This window comes from Ascidia mentula, chromosome 6, assembly GCF_947561715.1.
Source record: "Ascidia mentula chromosome 6, kaAscMent1.1, whole genome shotgun sequence".
In the NCBI taxonomy this organism is placed as follows: domain Eukaryota; kingdom Metazoa; phylum Chordata; class Ascidiacea; order Phlebobranchia; family Ascidiidae; genus Ascidia; species Ascidia mentula.
In genome coordinates, this window is record NC_138571.1 from 8,568,012 (window position 1) to 8,584,076 (window position 16,065).

Below are 16,065 nucleotides of genomic sequence, written 5' to 3' on the forward strand. Positions count from 1 at the left end.
GTATTTACACCAAATCGATTTGTATAAATAAGCTGTCGTTACTAGCGTATGATTAGGTAGCTGTTGTACGTTTCGGTTGCTTCAAAGTAATAAACCAGCAATATTGCCTTCACAACCAAAGGTGTTTAGACAAATATAATAAAAATGTTTATCAGGTATACGCAAAGCGTAATTAACTCTTTTCAGGTACAACAGCAACAAACATGAATGACAGGTATTTTTTGTCAAGTTTTACGCTTGCTTCTTTGCAATTTTGATGAGGACTAAGCTGATGAACAATACGTACAACTTGTGCGGAAAATTGCGACCAATCCAACCCTAAATAAAGGTTATGAAATTTTAACAAAATCACAAGGACTTAAACGAACGCCAAAAAAACAATTTATATGTTGCACCATTTAAAGAGAACCTGTAAATCATGCTGCCAACATCCATGGGTCCATCGTTTGGAAGTTGCAACGGCAGCTAAAGTGGAACGAACGTAATCTTTTGTTGATCTTAACCAAAATCCAGGCTTTGCGTGTAAGGTCATTTTTGTAGAGACAAAGTAAGGAATAATGCTCTGAAAAACAATCCATGTGTGTAAAGCAGATACAAATAAAAATTACAAACGCTCAGGCTAAATGATAAAACACACAATAACAGCGTTTCCGGGACTATTTTCGGATTGCTGACGTCAAACGTGTTGCTTGTTACGCAAATACCCAATTCCCACTACACTAGCGGTTTCCAACCGATGATAAGCAAATACAAGTGGTACGTCAAAGGGGTCTATATAGTTCATGAAAAAATTCGACAAAAAAGTTTGACGCTAACAATCTAACCTATATATTGAACAGTTGAAATTATTTAGAAATCATACACTCCCATACGGTCTGGTGCTCAAACAATGCGACCAATTAAGGCTGGAAACCACATAACTACACCTTCTTTTTCGTATGTGGACGCGTTGTTTGTATTACAAAGAAAAGCGACGATGGAATATATTAACGGATATATTTTTTAAAAAATCGGCTCATTGGCGTTTTGGTATGCGCATAGTTTAACACAACACGCACGTAAGGAGAATTGCAAATAACTTATGAAACCCTTTAGCAAAGGCGGTATGACAATCTCGACATGTGAATTATACGCAAACAAGCATATCAATAAAGTTCAAACAAACATAACAGGTACAAACTGTAAAATTACCACACTCCTAATTCCTTCTTTCTCATATTCATAGCTTATACAGCGACTGAAGTAGTCAACGAAAGTTTTTGAAGCTCCGTATACCGACAACATAGGCAAGGGAATAGTTGCAGAACCGGATGAGATGTTTATGATAAGACCACGTTTGTTTTTCACCATGATTGGCAAAATAATTTGGGTCATCTGAAGTAATACATAAAGTGAATGTCACATTGTTTTTCACTGTATCAAATTCGGAATATTTTTATTCACTTTGATATGAATGAAACAAAACAATTTGCTGTCAAATAAGGTAGGGAAAATAATTTGCTTCCAATAACGTAAGGTTGCAGGCCTAAAAAATCCGTACAGTACTCAGGACTGCAAGCAGGGCGCAGCTACTGACATGGTTGAGCTGGTAGGCCGAATTATCGATGGGAAGGAAAATAAATACCTACCTACAGCGACCTTGCACCAGAATTTGCCGCAAATGTCACTGAACCATTTTGTTCTCAAACAGTTGCTGTCGGTTGTTAAATTACGCAAGATTTGGCGTTTCTTTTTCTCTTCTGGGGCGCATTTGGCTGCTATTTGACATTTACCTTTAGAACTGCAATGACGTTTACTTCTATGACGTTTCGAATGACATGCGACAGATTAGGTATGTCGGCATATTTGCAAATAGGCGTCCCAATGCCGGCGTTGTTAACCAACGTTCCGATGTCCAATCCATCAACCAATTTTGCCATTGGTTCAAATGCTTCATCGCCGCGACTGAAATCAAGGGCTAGTTGTTTGACTTCTACACCAAGTTCCCTTTCTGCAAAAAAGTTATCGTTGCTGCTAATTTGCACAGAAAAAATTATTTCCACAAAAACAAATTTGTAATCTCAAATATGTGCATAAATGAAGTGCTGTTATCAATTATTTTTTACCAACCTATATACTGAGCAACCGATTGTAGTTTGGAAGTTGATCGACCAATCAACACAACATTTTGACCACGTTCTGCCAACTGTAATATCACCAAATGTCTAAATAGTTTTATACAGACTTTGGGCATTAACTTTTTGCAAAAATGAATGGTACTACCTGGATGGCAAACTGTTTCCCAATTCCATCTGAAGCTCCGGTCACAACTGGAAAAAAATAACACCAATCATATTTTGTCAAAAAGTTAGAGAAAAATATTTTCAACTAACCGGACCACTTTCCATACTTCTGAAATGCCACACAAGGTAACCTAGCGTAAGTTAAAAATGCTCCAGCAAGTTTTGTCACAATTTTACCCACCAAATAAAGTGAGACTGTTAACCCAACCACAGCAAAAATGTCCTTAACGTTCATGATTAGTTCCTGCCCCCAAACTGTTGACACAGCAATGATTGAACGAAAAAGCGTCGCTCGCTATCCAAATTCCTTTTTTCTCACACTTTTCGGGATACACAATAACAGTCGCTGCATTTGAGAGTGTCGGCTCCTAACTAAATCAGTTGGGTGCTCCACACCAGAACAATTTTAGTAGGCCACATAAAATTTTTGTTACATAGCGGTAAGCAAACTATATTTTCTTCAGAAACTTAACAAAGTTCTAACTTAACAAAATCAAATGTATTTTATTAATCAGTATAGCCTAATCCTACACTTTATTACATTCAGCTAATAGTTATGCCTACTTTGGACGTTTTTGCACAATAAGAGTAAAAAAAACACACAATAAAACCGTTAACGTAACACAGCACAGTTCATCTTGCGAGGCGTTAAAATAAACCTTAAATCTGCCTGATGATAAATAATATTCAAGTGATTTAATAGTCTGTTCGTCTGTCACATTGAAAACGTAACTTTATTAACCAACGTTTCGACACAACCAACACCAGGTGTGCTGTACCAGTACCATTATCCTGAGGAAGCCTTGTTGGATAACAGGCGAAATGTCGGTTAATAATGTTGCGTTTTTAATGTGCCAGAAGAACAGAATATTAAAATACAATATGCCTGGCAGCAACAGAAACATTATATTTTAAGTAGTACAAATACCATTTTTAAAGCACGTAATTAACACAAAACATAAAAGTTTTCTAAAATCCCGGTTTATAGAGTAACATTTGAGACATGTTGGAAAGTGTAGGAAGTTTTAGCAATATTAAACAATAGTGTCCATCTACTATATTGTTTTCCGTGCGTACAAGCCCGGTAGCAGCCAGATGCGCTGGTTGCCTTTAATTTCGGACGTTTTTCTTCGTCAAAAAGTTAATTTGTTTTTGGTGCTTTGTACTTACATTCTTCGACAATTTCTGCTTTGTCTAAAACAGTTTTCCCGCAAAAGGATTTTTCGCTGTGCCACATGCGTTTTGTTGCGTTTAAACTACTTACTGCACTCTAAAAACCAATGCATTTTCGGAAAACTTCACCTGCAGCATTGTGACGTCATACCAATTGTTGACGCGATATCGGATTCAAAGAATTTTCACTACTCCTTGTCCAAAGGCGCTGAAGCGAAGCGCTACTTTTTGTTTTCGATCCAATTTTTTTTCGTAAGGCAATGTTTCATATTAACAGCTTTTTTCCATGAAATATTTTCCCCCTTAAAACATGTTGTGTTGACTTTTGGTTCTATATCGTGCAGACATACCCACCATCTCAACCAGTATTTCAGTAATTTAGTAACACTTTAGGTTTTTTACCGCACGGGGATTTATTGGGGGCAAGTAGTGTTCCCTTATCCATAACATAATCTATAGGTGTAAAGGCTTAAAAATGGTACGTATTTCATAATACTACATGCGTTTCCATGAAATGGAAATATAAACTTGTGTTATATCAACAGCATGGGCGTTTAAAAGTGAAAACTACTGCAGAACAACAAGAAGAAAAACGAAAAGAACGACAAAAAAAATTGAAACTGTTTGAAGCAGCCACAGATATTGGTTTTGCAAAGGTAAAAGTATTTTTGTGCATTGGTTGTATAGTGGTTATATAAAGTAATTTTTTTTGAATTTATGCATTTAGACCTATTAAAAAAATATTTCATTGCATTTTAAAACTTTTGATTTATTTTGTGACGTGTAAAGTGTTATTACTTAGTATGATAAATGTATACACTGCATGACATATTGCATCGGTTGTTGTGCTAGTTAGTAGGGCAGAAAATGAATTCTTCACACAAACCTGTTATTCATGATTCTGTGTATTTATGTTCTAGACCATGTTCAAGGTACAGCTGAAATTTGTGTCACTGCTACCTGGGTATTTTTTTTGCCTTAACTGACATATTTAGCCTAGGCAAGGACTGTTTGTGCATTGAATACAAGTTTGATTGTCAGCTGCAAATTTATAATTTTAGAAATTTACTTTTTATATATTTTTTCGTAACTAGCAAACTGTTCTACAAGAATAGTTTTAAGTTTGATGCGACGATTTTGTCATATGGATAAATTAGTTCCGTCCACAGTTAAAGTAAATGTATCTTGTTTAGGCCTATTCCCAGAAGTCATCTATATGTGAATACAAACCTAATAGTGGTAAAAATTTGCTGCATATATCTCAAAGTGGTCTGCTAAAAAATTGCCATGAGGTTTAGCAGTGAAGGGAAAAGATTGGAAACCATTGCCCCAGAATAAAATAGGTTCAGTGCACTGTAAAAAAAATCTTTGCATTGATCCTTCTTGCACTTTTCCAGTTCCAGAATGTGTGTACTCCAAGGTTAAAATACTTGCCATTATTAAACATTTCAACTTTAAATTGATTAGTGTTAACATAACAAATAACGAGATCAGGAATTTGGTAATTAAATATGGCTACTGTCATGATTGAAACACTTATTTGGAGCCTCATGCATGCTCTCCATATAGAACATATCATACACCAAAACTTGCCAAGCTGGGCTAATGATGCTGGATTTTTTGGGTCACTGAGAGTCAATGCCACATAAGGCACAACCTTCAGTTGTATTATTTCATGAAGTACACTCCTGTCTCCTGGGTAGTTTTTCAGTTGTTTCATTATAGTCAGATGGTTTATTTTCGCAAAACAATTGACAGAAGTTTGTATTGCATATTGATATTGCAGGATTGCATTTAAGTGTTGAAATGATATATCTTAATACTGCTGTCAAACATGTGAGGTCTGCTTTCCAGCAAAGGTTGCAAGTGAAAAAGTTGCCATATATCATTAGACAAATATTGGCCATTGATGTGCTGAATGGTCCAAAAAGGTTTGATAATTCGTCTTGAATCTTGTTTTGTTCATAAGTTGAAATGGGGCAGAAGATGGAAAAACAAAACTTTGATAGACCCAATATGACTTATGCTTGAATTTGCCATGATATCAAAAACTAGTTTTGCAGATTATTCAACAAATATTTGTTGCACTATAAGATTTCAAACAAAAACAAATATTTGTTGCACTTAAAGATTTCAAAGAACACTTACGACGATGAAGGTATGGAAGTTACAAGACAACTACTAGCAGCCAACTCTGATTATTCCTCAATGTGGAATTACAGGAAAGATGCACTTATGCAGTTTACATCTTTAAAGTTAGTCTTTGTTTTTTTTTTTATATGGTGCCAAGTATTACCAGCTTAAAATGTATTATTATGATGGCAATTACTGTTTCCAGGAGTAAGGAAGATATGCACAAACTATATATCAGTGAGCTCTCTTTCATTGAATCTTGCCTACGAAACAACCCAAAATCATATGGTTGTTGGCATCAGAGGTAATTGTGATTGGTGTATTTAAACACACTGACTAGAAATAATACTTGCCATTTAGATGTTTTGTGATGTTAAATATGCCTGAACCAAACTGGGATAAAGAGCTTGAGTTGTGCGACTTATTTCTTCAATTTGATGAAAGAAACTGTGAGTAGTTGGTAGGATTTCCTGAAGCAATCAATGTGTTATTTAAAATAGTGGTTACTTCAATGTAAAAGGATGTGTTAATTTCTATTTCAAGTAATCAACTCCAAGTATTTTGCACCCAACTATAAGTCTGGATATTGTATGTTTGTTTTGAAACTGGACTTTTTAAAATTACCTGACAAACATAAATTTAATTTAAAAGTTTGATTTGTTTACTTTCTGTAGAATTGCATAGTTGTTGTTATTTAGTTCATTGTTGGGACTACAGAAGATTTGTTACAAGTAATTCAAATGTGCCATGTGAAAAGGAAATTGCCATGACAAATAAAATTATTGCCAACAATTTTTCCAACTACTCATCTTGGCATTATCGTAGCAAGTTGCTGCCTGAGGTCTTTCCTGATCAAAGTGACTGCAAAAGAATAGAGGAAAAAAAATTATTGGAGGGTGAGCAATACCTCATTAAACATTTGCAAGAATAAAAAAACAGTGTCAATAAAAAAGAAAATTTTTGCAATGTAAAAAACAAATTAGGGTTAGGTTTGCATATACCTGCCAGGCATTCAGGGTCAGAAACTCTACTTTCATAAACAAAATTCCAAACTGCTTACTTGGTAACAAACAATGTCTGAATTAGATATATTCTGTATTGCAGAATTGGAATTGGTTCAGAATGCATTTTTTACTGATCCAAATGATCAAAGTGCTTGGTTTTATCACAGATGGTTATTGGGAAGAGGTATAAAGTATGACCATTGTTTGCAAAGCTTGATTGTTTTATGTCACATTTAAAAATTTCTTTTTAAGGTGACACAAAGCAGGACATAGTGTGGTTGCAGGTGACCAGAAATTCAGATATTATATGCTGTTTGCGTAAACCTGTAAAAGTAAGTTTTGTCTTAAGATTTGTATGATGTACTTGTTGACTATTATACTAGTTCATATCTCTATTCTCCACATATAAGACATTAAAAGTATATTTTTAGAAGTAATGTGCTTTTAAATTACGTTATTTGCCATGATATACCTAATACTAAAAAAGTGCTTGACTTCAGACATTTAGTGGAGTCCTGTCAGTTAATGAAACAGAACAGACAGTGGCATGGCTTTCGTCTAGTTTGGAGAAGTACTCTCATTCCTGGGTTAGTGAAATGATAATCCATTAAATGCATTTACTGGATTGCAACCTTTTGTATTCAATTTGTCATTTTTCTTCTTTAGGTTTGCCATTTGAAAAAACAGTTTCAAAATTGTAAAACAAATGTTGTAAAGTGCAAAATAAATGACTGTGAAATAAGTTGCACTTTGAGTGAAGGTGCAGAGCAAGCAACAGCTTGTGTGTTATTAAAAAGACAAATGTTCCAAGACAACACAAGTTCTGCAAAACTTACTGTTCTACAAGAAGAACTGAGTTCTTGCAATGAACTAAATGAACTTGAACCTGAAAACAAATGTGAGTGAAATGATGACCATCATTAAAACCAAAAAGTGTGGATTTTAAATAAATGTTTGTTTACGCAAAAAGAATTTCTTAAATAATGTTTGTTTATATAAAAGTGATTTTTGCTTTTAAACAAGTTACATTTTCAGGGGTTGTTTTAACCCTGGTACTTCTGATGAGAGCAATTGATCCATCTCTGCATGAAAAGGACACAAACAAGATGCTTACTGCTCTCACTAAGATTGACCCAAAACGAAAAAGATATTACATGGACTTACAAAGCAAGTATATTATTGAAGATAGCATCGTTGAAACAAATTTAAATGATGGAATCCTGAATTTACATGGAAAGGTTAGTTTATTGGGTTACATTTTGTTATTATGTCCATGTAACTTATTTTATTTGCTCTAGAATCTTTCAATGTTGTGGTACTTTGAGTTGCTACCAATGATTACTCACCTAGATGTATCCAACAATTGTCTTCAAAATCTTACTGCCCCATTCAAAATCCTGCTATGTTTAAAGGTATAAGTTTGATTTTCTTTTTGTGTTATACAGTATGAGAAGTATTTTGATTGGAAACTTAAAGAATTTTGCACAGATGTGGCTGGCCTAGTGTCTCAAGACTGTCTTGCACAAACAAAGATGAAGAACTTTGCACAGACATGCACGATTTAAAAATGTAGTCTCCAGACAGATCTTTAATTGCATTAAAGATAGTGTTTATTTTAGTACATCTTTGTCGGTGCAAGACAGTTTTTTATAGTGTTTTTTTTTTCTTTTTGAGCAAAACATCATTAATTACTTTGTTCTGTCATGTAATTACTCTTTTAGGTGCAAAAACTAGGAGGTATTTAATCTGAACCTCATTGAGCAGATGTTTCGAACACAACTGCGTCAATCATCAGTGCTAATGCGGAATGAGTTGCAGAAAGGCACTAGCAGAGGTGGGCAGGCAACTGAACAGACAAAAACAACCACACATGACAGTAACTAACTAGCAGGTCTATGGGAGTGACATCATTATTTCATATATGACAGGCTGCAGTGAGGACCTAGGTGTCAAAAAGTGGAGTGGTCTGGGGCTATCATTTACATTAAGTGATGGTTTATGGTAATTGGATTTTCCAAATTAGCATTGATGATGAATGCAGTTGTGTTCCAAATGTCTGCTTATAAGAAGCAAAATAGCTTTGACATTTATATTTAGATTAATTACTAATTTGGTTTACTAAATATAAAGAAACATTCAGGTATTACAAGCAAAATGCAATCAAATATCAAATATATCTGGTTTGGAAGGTTTACACAAACTGGAAGCATTGTCCCTTGATTCAAACAGTAAGTTAAATTTTCTTGTAATATAATAAAAAGGGGATCCACATGAAGGATGTATATGTCTGTATGTAATTGTATTGTAAGGTTTAAACCTCGCCAGCAAATCGTTATATCCGAATAAACAGTTTATTATCAGGCTGTGGGAATAAATCCCAAGCCGACGAATAGCTTGTAGAGTGTCAGTAATAATAGCAGTAATACGATGAAACAAGTAGAATCGAATGGAATCAAATAGAATGAATTTACCGGTCTAAACTGGGCTTTTTAAAGCTCTCCATACTGAGAGCTGATTGGTCAATAATGTCACGTGATATCATGAGGCGCTTGAAGTATGTGTCTTGAATTACTGCAATGTTATAAATATATTTGGTGTATTGCCCTTTGATTTAGTTTACATTCTTCAACCATTTCTCATGGTAAAATCAGTTTTTCTATCTTTGGCAGATATATCTGATGTTTCTCAACTCCAAATGTTAGTGTCATGCCCTTCCCTACAACACTTGTCACTAAATAACAATCCAGTGTTGGAGCAAAAATTTATTATGAGTGAATTTCTTCCAGGAGTTCAATTGTCAATGGCATCATAAACATCAGCCATATCTCAGCGGATTGAAATGCGCACAAATATTTTTGTCTCAATTCAGGTTGATACTGTTAATTGTTCATGTTATTGCAACGAAATGCACTTAAGTTAGTTTTGGTGATTTTCACTGAAATGTTGTATTTTGTTGCAAGTTGAAATCTGTATACGGTATCATGTGAACGTGTCAAACAATAGCAATAAAAAAGATTTAAACGCAAAACTTCAAAATCTATTGACTAAATCTTACTTTTGTGAAAAGCGTAAATGTAGCGGTCTTGTGCCGTTCTCAAGTCAAACATTACCTTTGGATTAAACATAATGAACGTCGACGCAAAAAGATAAAACACTAAATTTAAAGAGTAAAAAGTCTCCGGTATTGCGCTTAGGTTATTAACAAACATTTAGCGAATACTTCAGTGATGCTGCTATAACTGAAACTAAAGTTTTCGATACGTGTTCCTTACTATAGGATATATGCTACTAAATTTGACTCCGTGTACAGACTTCATTTATGGAATAGAAAGACACGTTGAAATATCAGGTGCCGTAACTTTAAATTGTTCCAAGCTCGTAAGTGACTGAGCGAGTGACAATACCATTGCGGTTGTAAATCGAAAAGATGCACAAACATGTAAGCTCAAACATAATTAACGCAAAATAGTAAAAATTGCAAACAAATACAGTGACCCCAAGTATATTATCAGTTTACATACGGCGAGATGAAGGACGCATATTGGTATTTCTATTTAAAAATAAAAAATTGGTTGCCGGACAGGTTCCCGCCAGGGCTGTTTATGACTCCTTGTAGGTCACAAGATCTTCCAGAAGGGTCTTCAAATCCTTGCTGTGTACTATCCCACCCAGGTGTATTTTTTTTAACTTTGCACAATATTAGGTCAATATAAGTCACAAGACCAAGCAACAGTTATAGGGAAACAAGCGGAACAGCCGGCAGCTGTATTATTGCAGAGGACCTTAAAAACAGGATTAATTGGTTTAATTGCCATGTAGGTCCTAAAAGTATATTTTGCCAAAGCACTTTAGCCACCATACTTAATTTAGAATATATATAGTGCAAAACGCTCGAAGTTCACAAAATTATCTGCCGAAAGATGGTGGCTCTACAGCTCTACTTTATACTAATCAAGCGGAAGTTGTTAGTGCGCCAAAATTGGATTCACCCCAAAGCGTACAAACCATCAGACGATGCTGCACTCGTCAGTAATGCGCCCAATCTGAACTGCTGCATTTTTAATTTCTGCGTCCCAATTTTGCGTTTATCATGGTACATAGACTGACCTTTACCTCAATGTTTGAATTTGTTGCTCAAAAGAGTAAATGTACTTATTTAGAGACAGATCCACGCCCCTTTCATACTACTGACGCCCCCTGACCACTGCCTTATGCCTTAATGGTTGTTTCTTTTGTTTTCTCACAACTTGGTTATTGTAAAGCTCCGATCGCTATCTCGCTATCCACATTGACCTGTAAGATACTTCAATGCAGACCCAACCCACAGTGTCCGGTTCTGTATGTACAGATAACGTTTCTTCAATAGATATAGGAAAAACGCGGATAATTTTACACATTAGAAAACAACAGAGAAAAAAACAATTGAATTGAAATCAATTGAAATCTCAATTGAAAATCAAGTTCAAATTTGACTGTCACAAATTAAGAATCCTTCAGAAATTAAATGTCATGTTTCCAGCTAGCTACAATCGAAAAACTGTACATTGAAGCCAGAATTGAGCCAGTATCGTTTTTACCACAACTAAATATGTATTAGCTCTGTAGAAAGGGGCAGAGTTGGGAAATAATATTGCTATATCGTGTATAACACCACCGTCACCAAGACTGATGCACGTTTTATTTTCCGTGAATATATTGCTGTTTTGTGAGGAAGTTTGTTTTAGGAAAGGGAAAAGGGATTATGAGTGACAGTCATCTGTCAAAATGGTAGAAAATCGCCACATTATAACAATTCTTTTTCAAGGAGGTAATAATTGTAGCATTACGACTAGCAGTCCGCAGAATGGGCGTAAAGGTGGGATTGTTCATCATAACAGTTGCCTTGCACTTGATCTGTGCAGGTAAGTTTTAAATAAACTGCTATGATATAGTGACGTATCCGACAAACCCTTTTATAACGTTGTTTTGCGCTCAGCCGCACTGCATGTATCCATGTTTTCACACACGTGATTGTTTACACACGACGAAGTGTTTAATGATTGGAAAACGTAGCTTGAATTACAAATATTAGGAAATTATTTTGTTCACATTTTACTTATTTATTAATTTGCCCATCCCTAATTCGTGCATAAAATTAGGGTAATGTGCCCACAACACATCGTTCGTTGAGGTAGATTTAACTTGCCACGGGTTCCGCAGCAACATATTTCACCCAAAAGTATTTATTTTTTTATTGTTTGAATTGTTAACCAAATTCGGATTGACCGAGTTCTATTGTATTTGTTTCATGATTGTGTAACAAATTGGGGTTCGACGTGTTTTTAAGGTTATGAACACTAGTTTACGTCTAAATCACCGATTCTCCGTCTTATGTGACACCTTTTTGCATTATGTAACTTAATTCTGTTTGTAAGTATAAGCACCAAATAACAAGTGTATTGCATTGCATTACATTACAGCAACCTGTATAACCGGTCTGTGTATACCACGACACAATTGTCTTTAGGACGGGCTTAGGCTACTATTTGAAGGTTATTACTTTCAAGCACTTACACAAACTTTTTATATAATGACGAAAAGTAAAATGCCACTCAATGTGACATTATAGTTTTTTTAAAGGAAGTATAGTTTAAGTATAGTTTGTATTCAAGGGTATTGTTTGTAATGTGAAAACTAATTTCCAGAATATTTAGAATTTGACAGTGGTGAAGATGAAGTTGGCCGAAAAATCATTGGCAATCTTTGGGACAACTTAAGGTCTTTCGAAGGAAACTATTTGATACCGTATAGGCTGTCCCATAGTGTTGCAAGTAAGTTGCAATTCGTAACTTTTATGTATTATTAAATAGTGACATTTTCGGTTTGCAATTCCAATTACATGCACTTAAAGAACTTAAAACTGTATAATTTGCAATTAGCATTACAGAGGGGGTGACACAAAACTTTAAGATGCTCCAGAGCGTCATAGTTAACGTTAAAATTAAAGGTTGTTTTCGTCGGTATTTAAAAAATATATATTTCTTCAGATACACCAGAGGCCAAGAAACTTGTTAGTTCAGCTGTTCTGGACTACCATAGGAAAACGTGCATACGTTTCGTGAAATACACCCCACAACTTCATCAAGATTTAATTACGTTTGAATTTCGGCCAGAAGGAAAATGTTGGACTGCTCGCGGTCGCCGAGGAGGAAATCAGCCGGTAACTCTTCATTGAATTCACAGTTTTTCATGCAACTCTATATATTTTTATATTTAGGTATATTTTAACTTGAATTGTCCCAGGCCATTAACAGGAATTCTTTTCTTTACGCTTGGTGTAAGTTTTAACAGATTGGGCGAAGACTTTGCAGGTGATGTAATGACAATAGGATTTATGTCATGTGAAACTACCATGTTATAAATATTTGTTTTTTTTACTTCCAGAGTCTAAAATGCCTGATGTAATCCCATCTTCGTAAGTATAGTTATGCCAATAATGAAATGCACAAGGTTTGGAATGAATTTGTTTGCAAATTTAAAAATATTTTCAGATCGGAGAATCGACTACGCCCACTTGCTGTTTTAATTGTTTTGAAAGCCTATAAATGTTTTCAAGGTAAACAAAGAACCACTTCCATAAAAATAAATCACTTAACTTTGTTCAACTTTTAACTAGTTCTAACTACGCAAGTCCCCACTACGAGCAAAGTGGTAAATTGTGGACAACCATATGTAAAACCACAAAACATTTGGCCAAAGGTTGTTGGAGGTGAGAGTATGTTACTGTAACGCATGCAGGATTATGCATGTCAAAATGCATTCTGGTAACTTTTCCATAGTTATGTGATAATCGCGGACCATATATGCTAGAACCTAACTCCAAAATTAATTTAATGCTTTAAAGGACGGAAATGCGTTCCCGTAACAGTGTAAAGGAGTGATGCAACTAACGCTTAAACATTCTATTCAGGTTGTGCTTTCCGCGCAATGAGTTTTTTAGCGCATTGCGTATGCGCACATTCGCGTAAAGTAAGTTGAATTAAGGTGCAAATATGGCAGAGTGTGAATTCGGGTCCGAGCATATTTTTAAATTTAGGATCGAACCGTAAGAGTCCGATCCGATTTAGAATAATGTCGTAAGAATTTGTATATCCTTGCCATTGCAGGTTATGCAGTTATACCGGGAAGTCACCCATGGCAAGTTTCGCTTCGTTTCAAAGAAAATGATTTTGCCTTTTGTGGAGGCGTTGTTATAAATGAGTGGTGGATATTATCAGCAACTCATTGTTTCTTCAGGGGGTACTCTACACGAAGTTTTGATAAAGTTTTAATTTCATTGTTCATTGAAAAAATGCAGCACAATTTAGATCAGTCTTTTATGTGGTTTTACTGGCACCGGTTCTTTCATATATTTTTAGCAGTTATATATTTTTTACATGGTACCGCTATATACCGTACAAAGATATTTTTTGTGCAAAGATCCTTGTTTTGCAGAACTGACCCTAATTTGTACGCTGGTTATGTTGGAAAACATCACATGTCACAGGTTGACCCGGGTGAAGTCCGAGTAACGTTTTCCAAACTCATAAGTCATGCAAATTTCGTTCAAGAGACCTTTCGTAACGACATAAGTTTACTGAAGGTGCGTTAACACACCATAAATACATCGATTGCCCGTGATTTCAGCATTAATGTATTTATTGTTATTAATAACTGGACAGATTGATGGTCAAGGATATTTTATTTGATTTAGGACATCGCTGACTCGTTTTTTTTCTGTTTGACACCAATATGTTTTGTTGTTACACACGTCTCATTACATACAGGTTGACAGTCCTATCGAAATGACTATCACAGTTCGACCGATATGTCTTCCATCGTCGTTGTTGGATTTGCCTACTTGGGGAACAATGTTATTGGTTACCGGATGGGGCGAAACTTTAAGTAGGAACTATTACGTTTCGCGGCATCAGTCGTTGTGACTTAAATCACAACCACGTTTCTTACATATTCCATCAACAATTTTTTCACAGACACTGGAGACAGAAACGTTCTCAGGCAAGTTCGTGTCCCTTTATTGGATCCGTTTGTTTGTACCCTCCTTCTTCCCGCAGTTAAACGTGGACAAATTTGCGCCGGTTACCTCAAGGGTGGAAAAGATTCCTGCCATGTAAAACTGTTTTGTCGAATTTTTATACATACTTTATTCAGGCCGTCTTATAACGGTTAACTTGTTCAGTCACAGTTTCGTTGTTTTATTTCACCTATTTTAAGATTTAAACAGATTTCTCTTGCCTAGGGTGACAGTGGTGGGCCACTTATAGAAGAGACTGAAGCAGGAAAATACAGTTTAATTGGAATTGTATCTTGGGGAAAAAACTGTGCGGAACCAAGAAAGCCGGGAGTTTACACAAATGTAACTCAAACAGTTATTTGAACACATTGCGTTCGACTTTTACAACCTTTTCATAGTGACGATAGGTCCTAAAACTGTTAAAACTAATATATAGTCCTGCCGCTAAAATGACCACAGCGTTACCCCGGCGTTAGGAGACAAATAGTTGGCAGGTCGGTTTAAAATGGCACTCGTATAATCAGGTATATCATAAAGTCTTACAAGAACATTGACATTTTTTTACAAACTATCATTATAAGCTACTGGTATAGCTGGTAGTAATGCAATAAAAAAAACTGAAAGTAACGGTTTTTGCGTATTTTTTCATTTACTAATTTGTGTTACGAACAGGTGGCGTATTATCTGGACTGGATACTTTACACTGTGAACAGCAACTAGAAGGACAGACGCGGAAACTAAAGTTTTAAAATACACCTGAATTGCAACCAGCGAATGTGTGCTTTTTTAGTACTCTAAAATAGAGAACTACGTAAATGGCCAAATCAGACATAGCAGTTCACAGAACAAATATATTTTAGTTTCTTCTGCCTATGATCCACTGACTGACACTTCCTAGACAATTAATCACGAGGATTAGCTTGACATTTCCTTTGCATGTTGTATCTTGACGAGGAAGCTCCGGGTATTTTTAAAGTGGTAATGACAGCTAGCTGTCGTCTCATCTGAACTGATAAGGAAACGCTCGGGTCGTTGAACTGAGAAGCTTCCATACCGCGTCTTGGTATAGTTTTATGTGCCCTCTTATTATCATGTCACATGAAACCTGATAAATGACAAACAGACATAAGAGCTCCAATAATTTTCAAAATATTTGAAAAGCTTTTTGCATTTGTATTTTTTTGTCAGCGCTGACTTTGTCTTTGGTAATTCGGTGACTGAGATAGGAAATACTCCACATGCTAAAGCTTTCAGGGCACTGTTTGTGCCTCCAGACTATAACCAAGTAAATAGAAAATATAAACTGGAATGAGGTATGCAGCTAAAAAAATAGAAGCCTAACTGTCAAAACATCAATTTGTTTAAAGATACATTAAAACGGCAAAAACAATTTTCTGAAGTTTTCTTTATACACCAGCCG

At 35.4% G+C, this 16,065-nt stretch overlaps 3 protein-coding genes across 4 annotated transcripts; 2 read left to right on the forward strand and 1 right to left on the reverse strand.

Annotated features, from left to right (window-relative positions):
• Positions 1–179: 179 nt before the first annotated feature.
• Positions 180–2,532, reverse strand: LOC145905772 (very-long-chain 3-oxoacyl-CoA reductase-like). Its single transcript, XM_082993055.1, has 7 exons — positions 2,373–2,532; positions 2,263–2,309; positions 2,110–2,185; positions 1,773–1,990; positions 1,192–1,374; positions 410–562; positions 180–318 (listed from the first exon to the last, which is right to left on the reverse strand). The coding sequence occupies exons 1-7, from the start codon at positions 2,515–2,517 to the stop codon at positions 232–234; spliced, it is 909 nt and encodes a 302-aa protein (XP_082849181.1). The 5' UTR covers positions 2,518–2,532; the 3' UTR covers positions 180–231.
• A 1,306-nt stretch (positions 2,533–3,838) lies between these two features.
• LOC145905699 (geranylgeranyl transferase type-2 subunit alpha-like) lies at positions 3,839–9,908 on the forward strand. The gene is made up of 14 exons (XM_082992967.1): positions 3,839–3,933; positions 4,001–4,111; positions 5,586–5,710; positions 5,794–5,892; positions 5,949–6,037; positions 6,287–6,484; positions 6,693–6,776; positions 6,845–6,924; positions 7,093–7,179; positions 7,259–7,490; positions 7,628–7,830; positions 7,891–8,004; positions 8,733–8,820; positions 9,262–9,908. The coding sequence occupies exons 1-14, from the start codon at positions 3,931–3,933 to the stop codon at positions 9,402–9,404; spliced, it is 1,656 nt and encodes a 551-aa protein (XP_082849093.1). The 5' UTR covers positions 3,839–3,930; the 3' UTR covers positions 9,405–9,908.
• Positions 9,909–11,387: 1,479 nt separating this feature from the next.
• LOC145906387 (plasminogen-like) lies at positions 11,388–15,415 on the forward strand. 2 transcript variants are annotated; one of them, XM_082993802.1, is made up of 13 exons: positions 11,388–11,493; positions 12,286–12,402; positions 12,619–12,791; positions 12,849–12,942; positions 13,016–13,046; positions 13,123–13,187; positions 13,248–13,340; positions 13,738–13,870; positions 14,066–14,213; positions 14,398–14,515; positions 14,605–14,741; positions 14,871–14,987; positions 15,318–15,415. In XM_082993802.1, the coding sequence occupies exons 1-13, from the start codon at positions 11,436–11,438 to the stop codon at positions 15,363–15,365; spliced, it is 1,332 nt and encodes a 443-aa protein (XP_082849928.1). In that variant the 5' UTR covers positions 11,388–11,435; the 3' UTR covers positions 15,366–15,415. The 2 variants fall into 2 exon arrangements, with proteins under 2 accessions (XP_082849928.1, XP_082849927.1); XM_082993801.1 differs by having other exon boundaries at positions 11,402–11,493; positions 12,277–12,402.
• Positions 15,416–16,065: the final 650 nt, after the last annotated feature.

Bases quoted from the DNA above. Each gene is read 5' to 3' on its own strand.
- LOC145905772 (XM_082993055.1), bottom strand. From the start codon at position 2,517: ATGAACGTTAAGGACATTTTTGCTGTGGTTGGGTTAACAGTCTCACTT. The intron at 563-1,191 runs GTAATTTTACAG...ATTGTTTTTCAG, and splicing joins AAGAAGGAATTAGGAGTGTG to AGCATTATTCCTTACTTTGT. The intron at 319-409 runs GTTCTCTTTAAA...ACCTTTATTTAG, and splicing joins GTTGGCAGCATGATTTACAG to GGTTGGATTGGTCGCAATTT.
- LOC145906387 (XM_082993801.1), top strand. From the start codon at position 11,436: ATGGGCGTAAAGGTGGGATTGTTCATCATAACAGTTGCCTTGCACTTG. The intron at 12,792-12,848 runs GTAACTCTTCAT...TTTTATATTTAG, and splicing joins GCCGAGGAGGAAATCAGCCG to GTATATTTTAACTTGAATTG. The intron at 13,871-14,065 runs GTACTCTACACG...CTTGTTTTGCAG, and splicing joins ACTCATTGTTTCTTCAGGGG to AACTGACCCTAATTTGTACG.
- LOC145905699 (XM_082992967.1), top strand. The intron at 6,925-7,092 runs GTAAGTTTTGTC...GCTTGACTTCAG, and splicing joins GTTTGCGTAAACCTGTAAAA to ACATTTAGTGGAGTCCTGTC. The intron at 7,180-7,258 runs GTTAGTGAAATG...TTTCTTCTTTAG, and splicing joins AGAAGTACTCTCATTCCTGG to GTTTGCCATTTGAAAAAACA.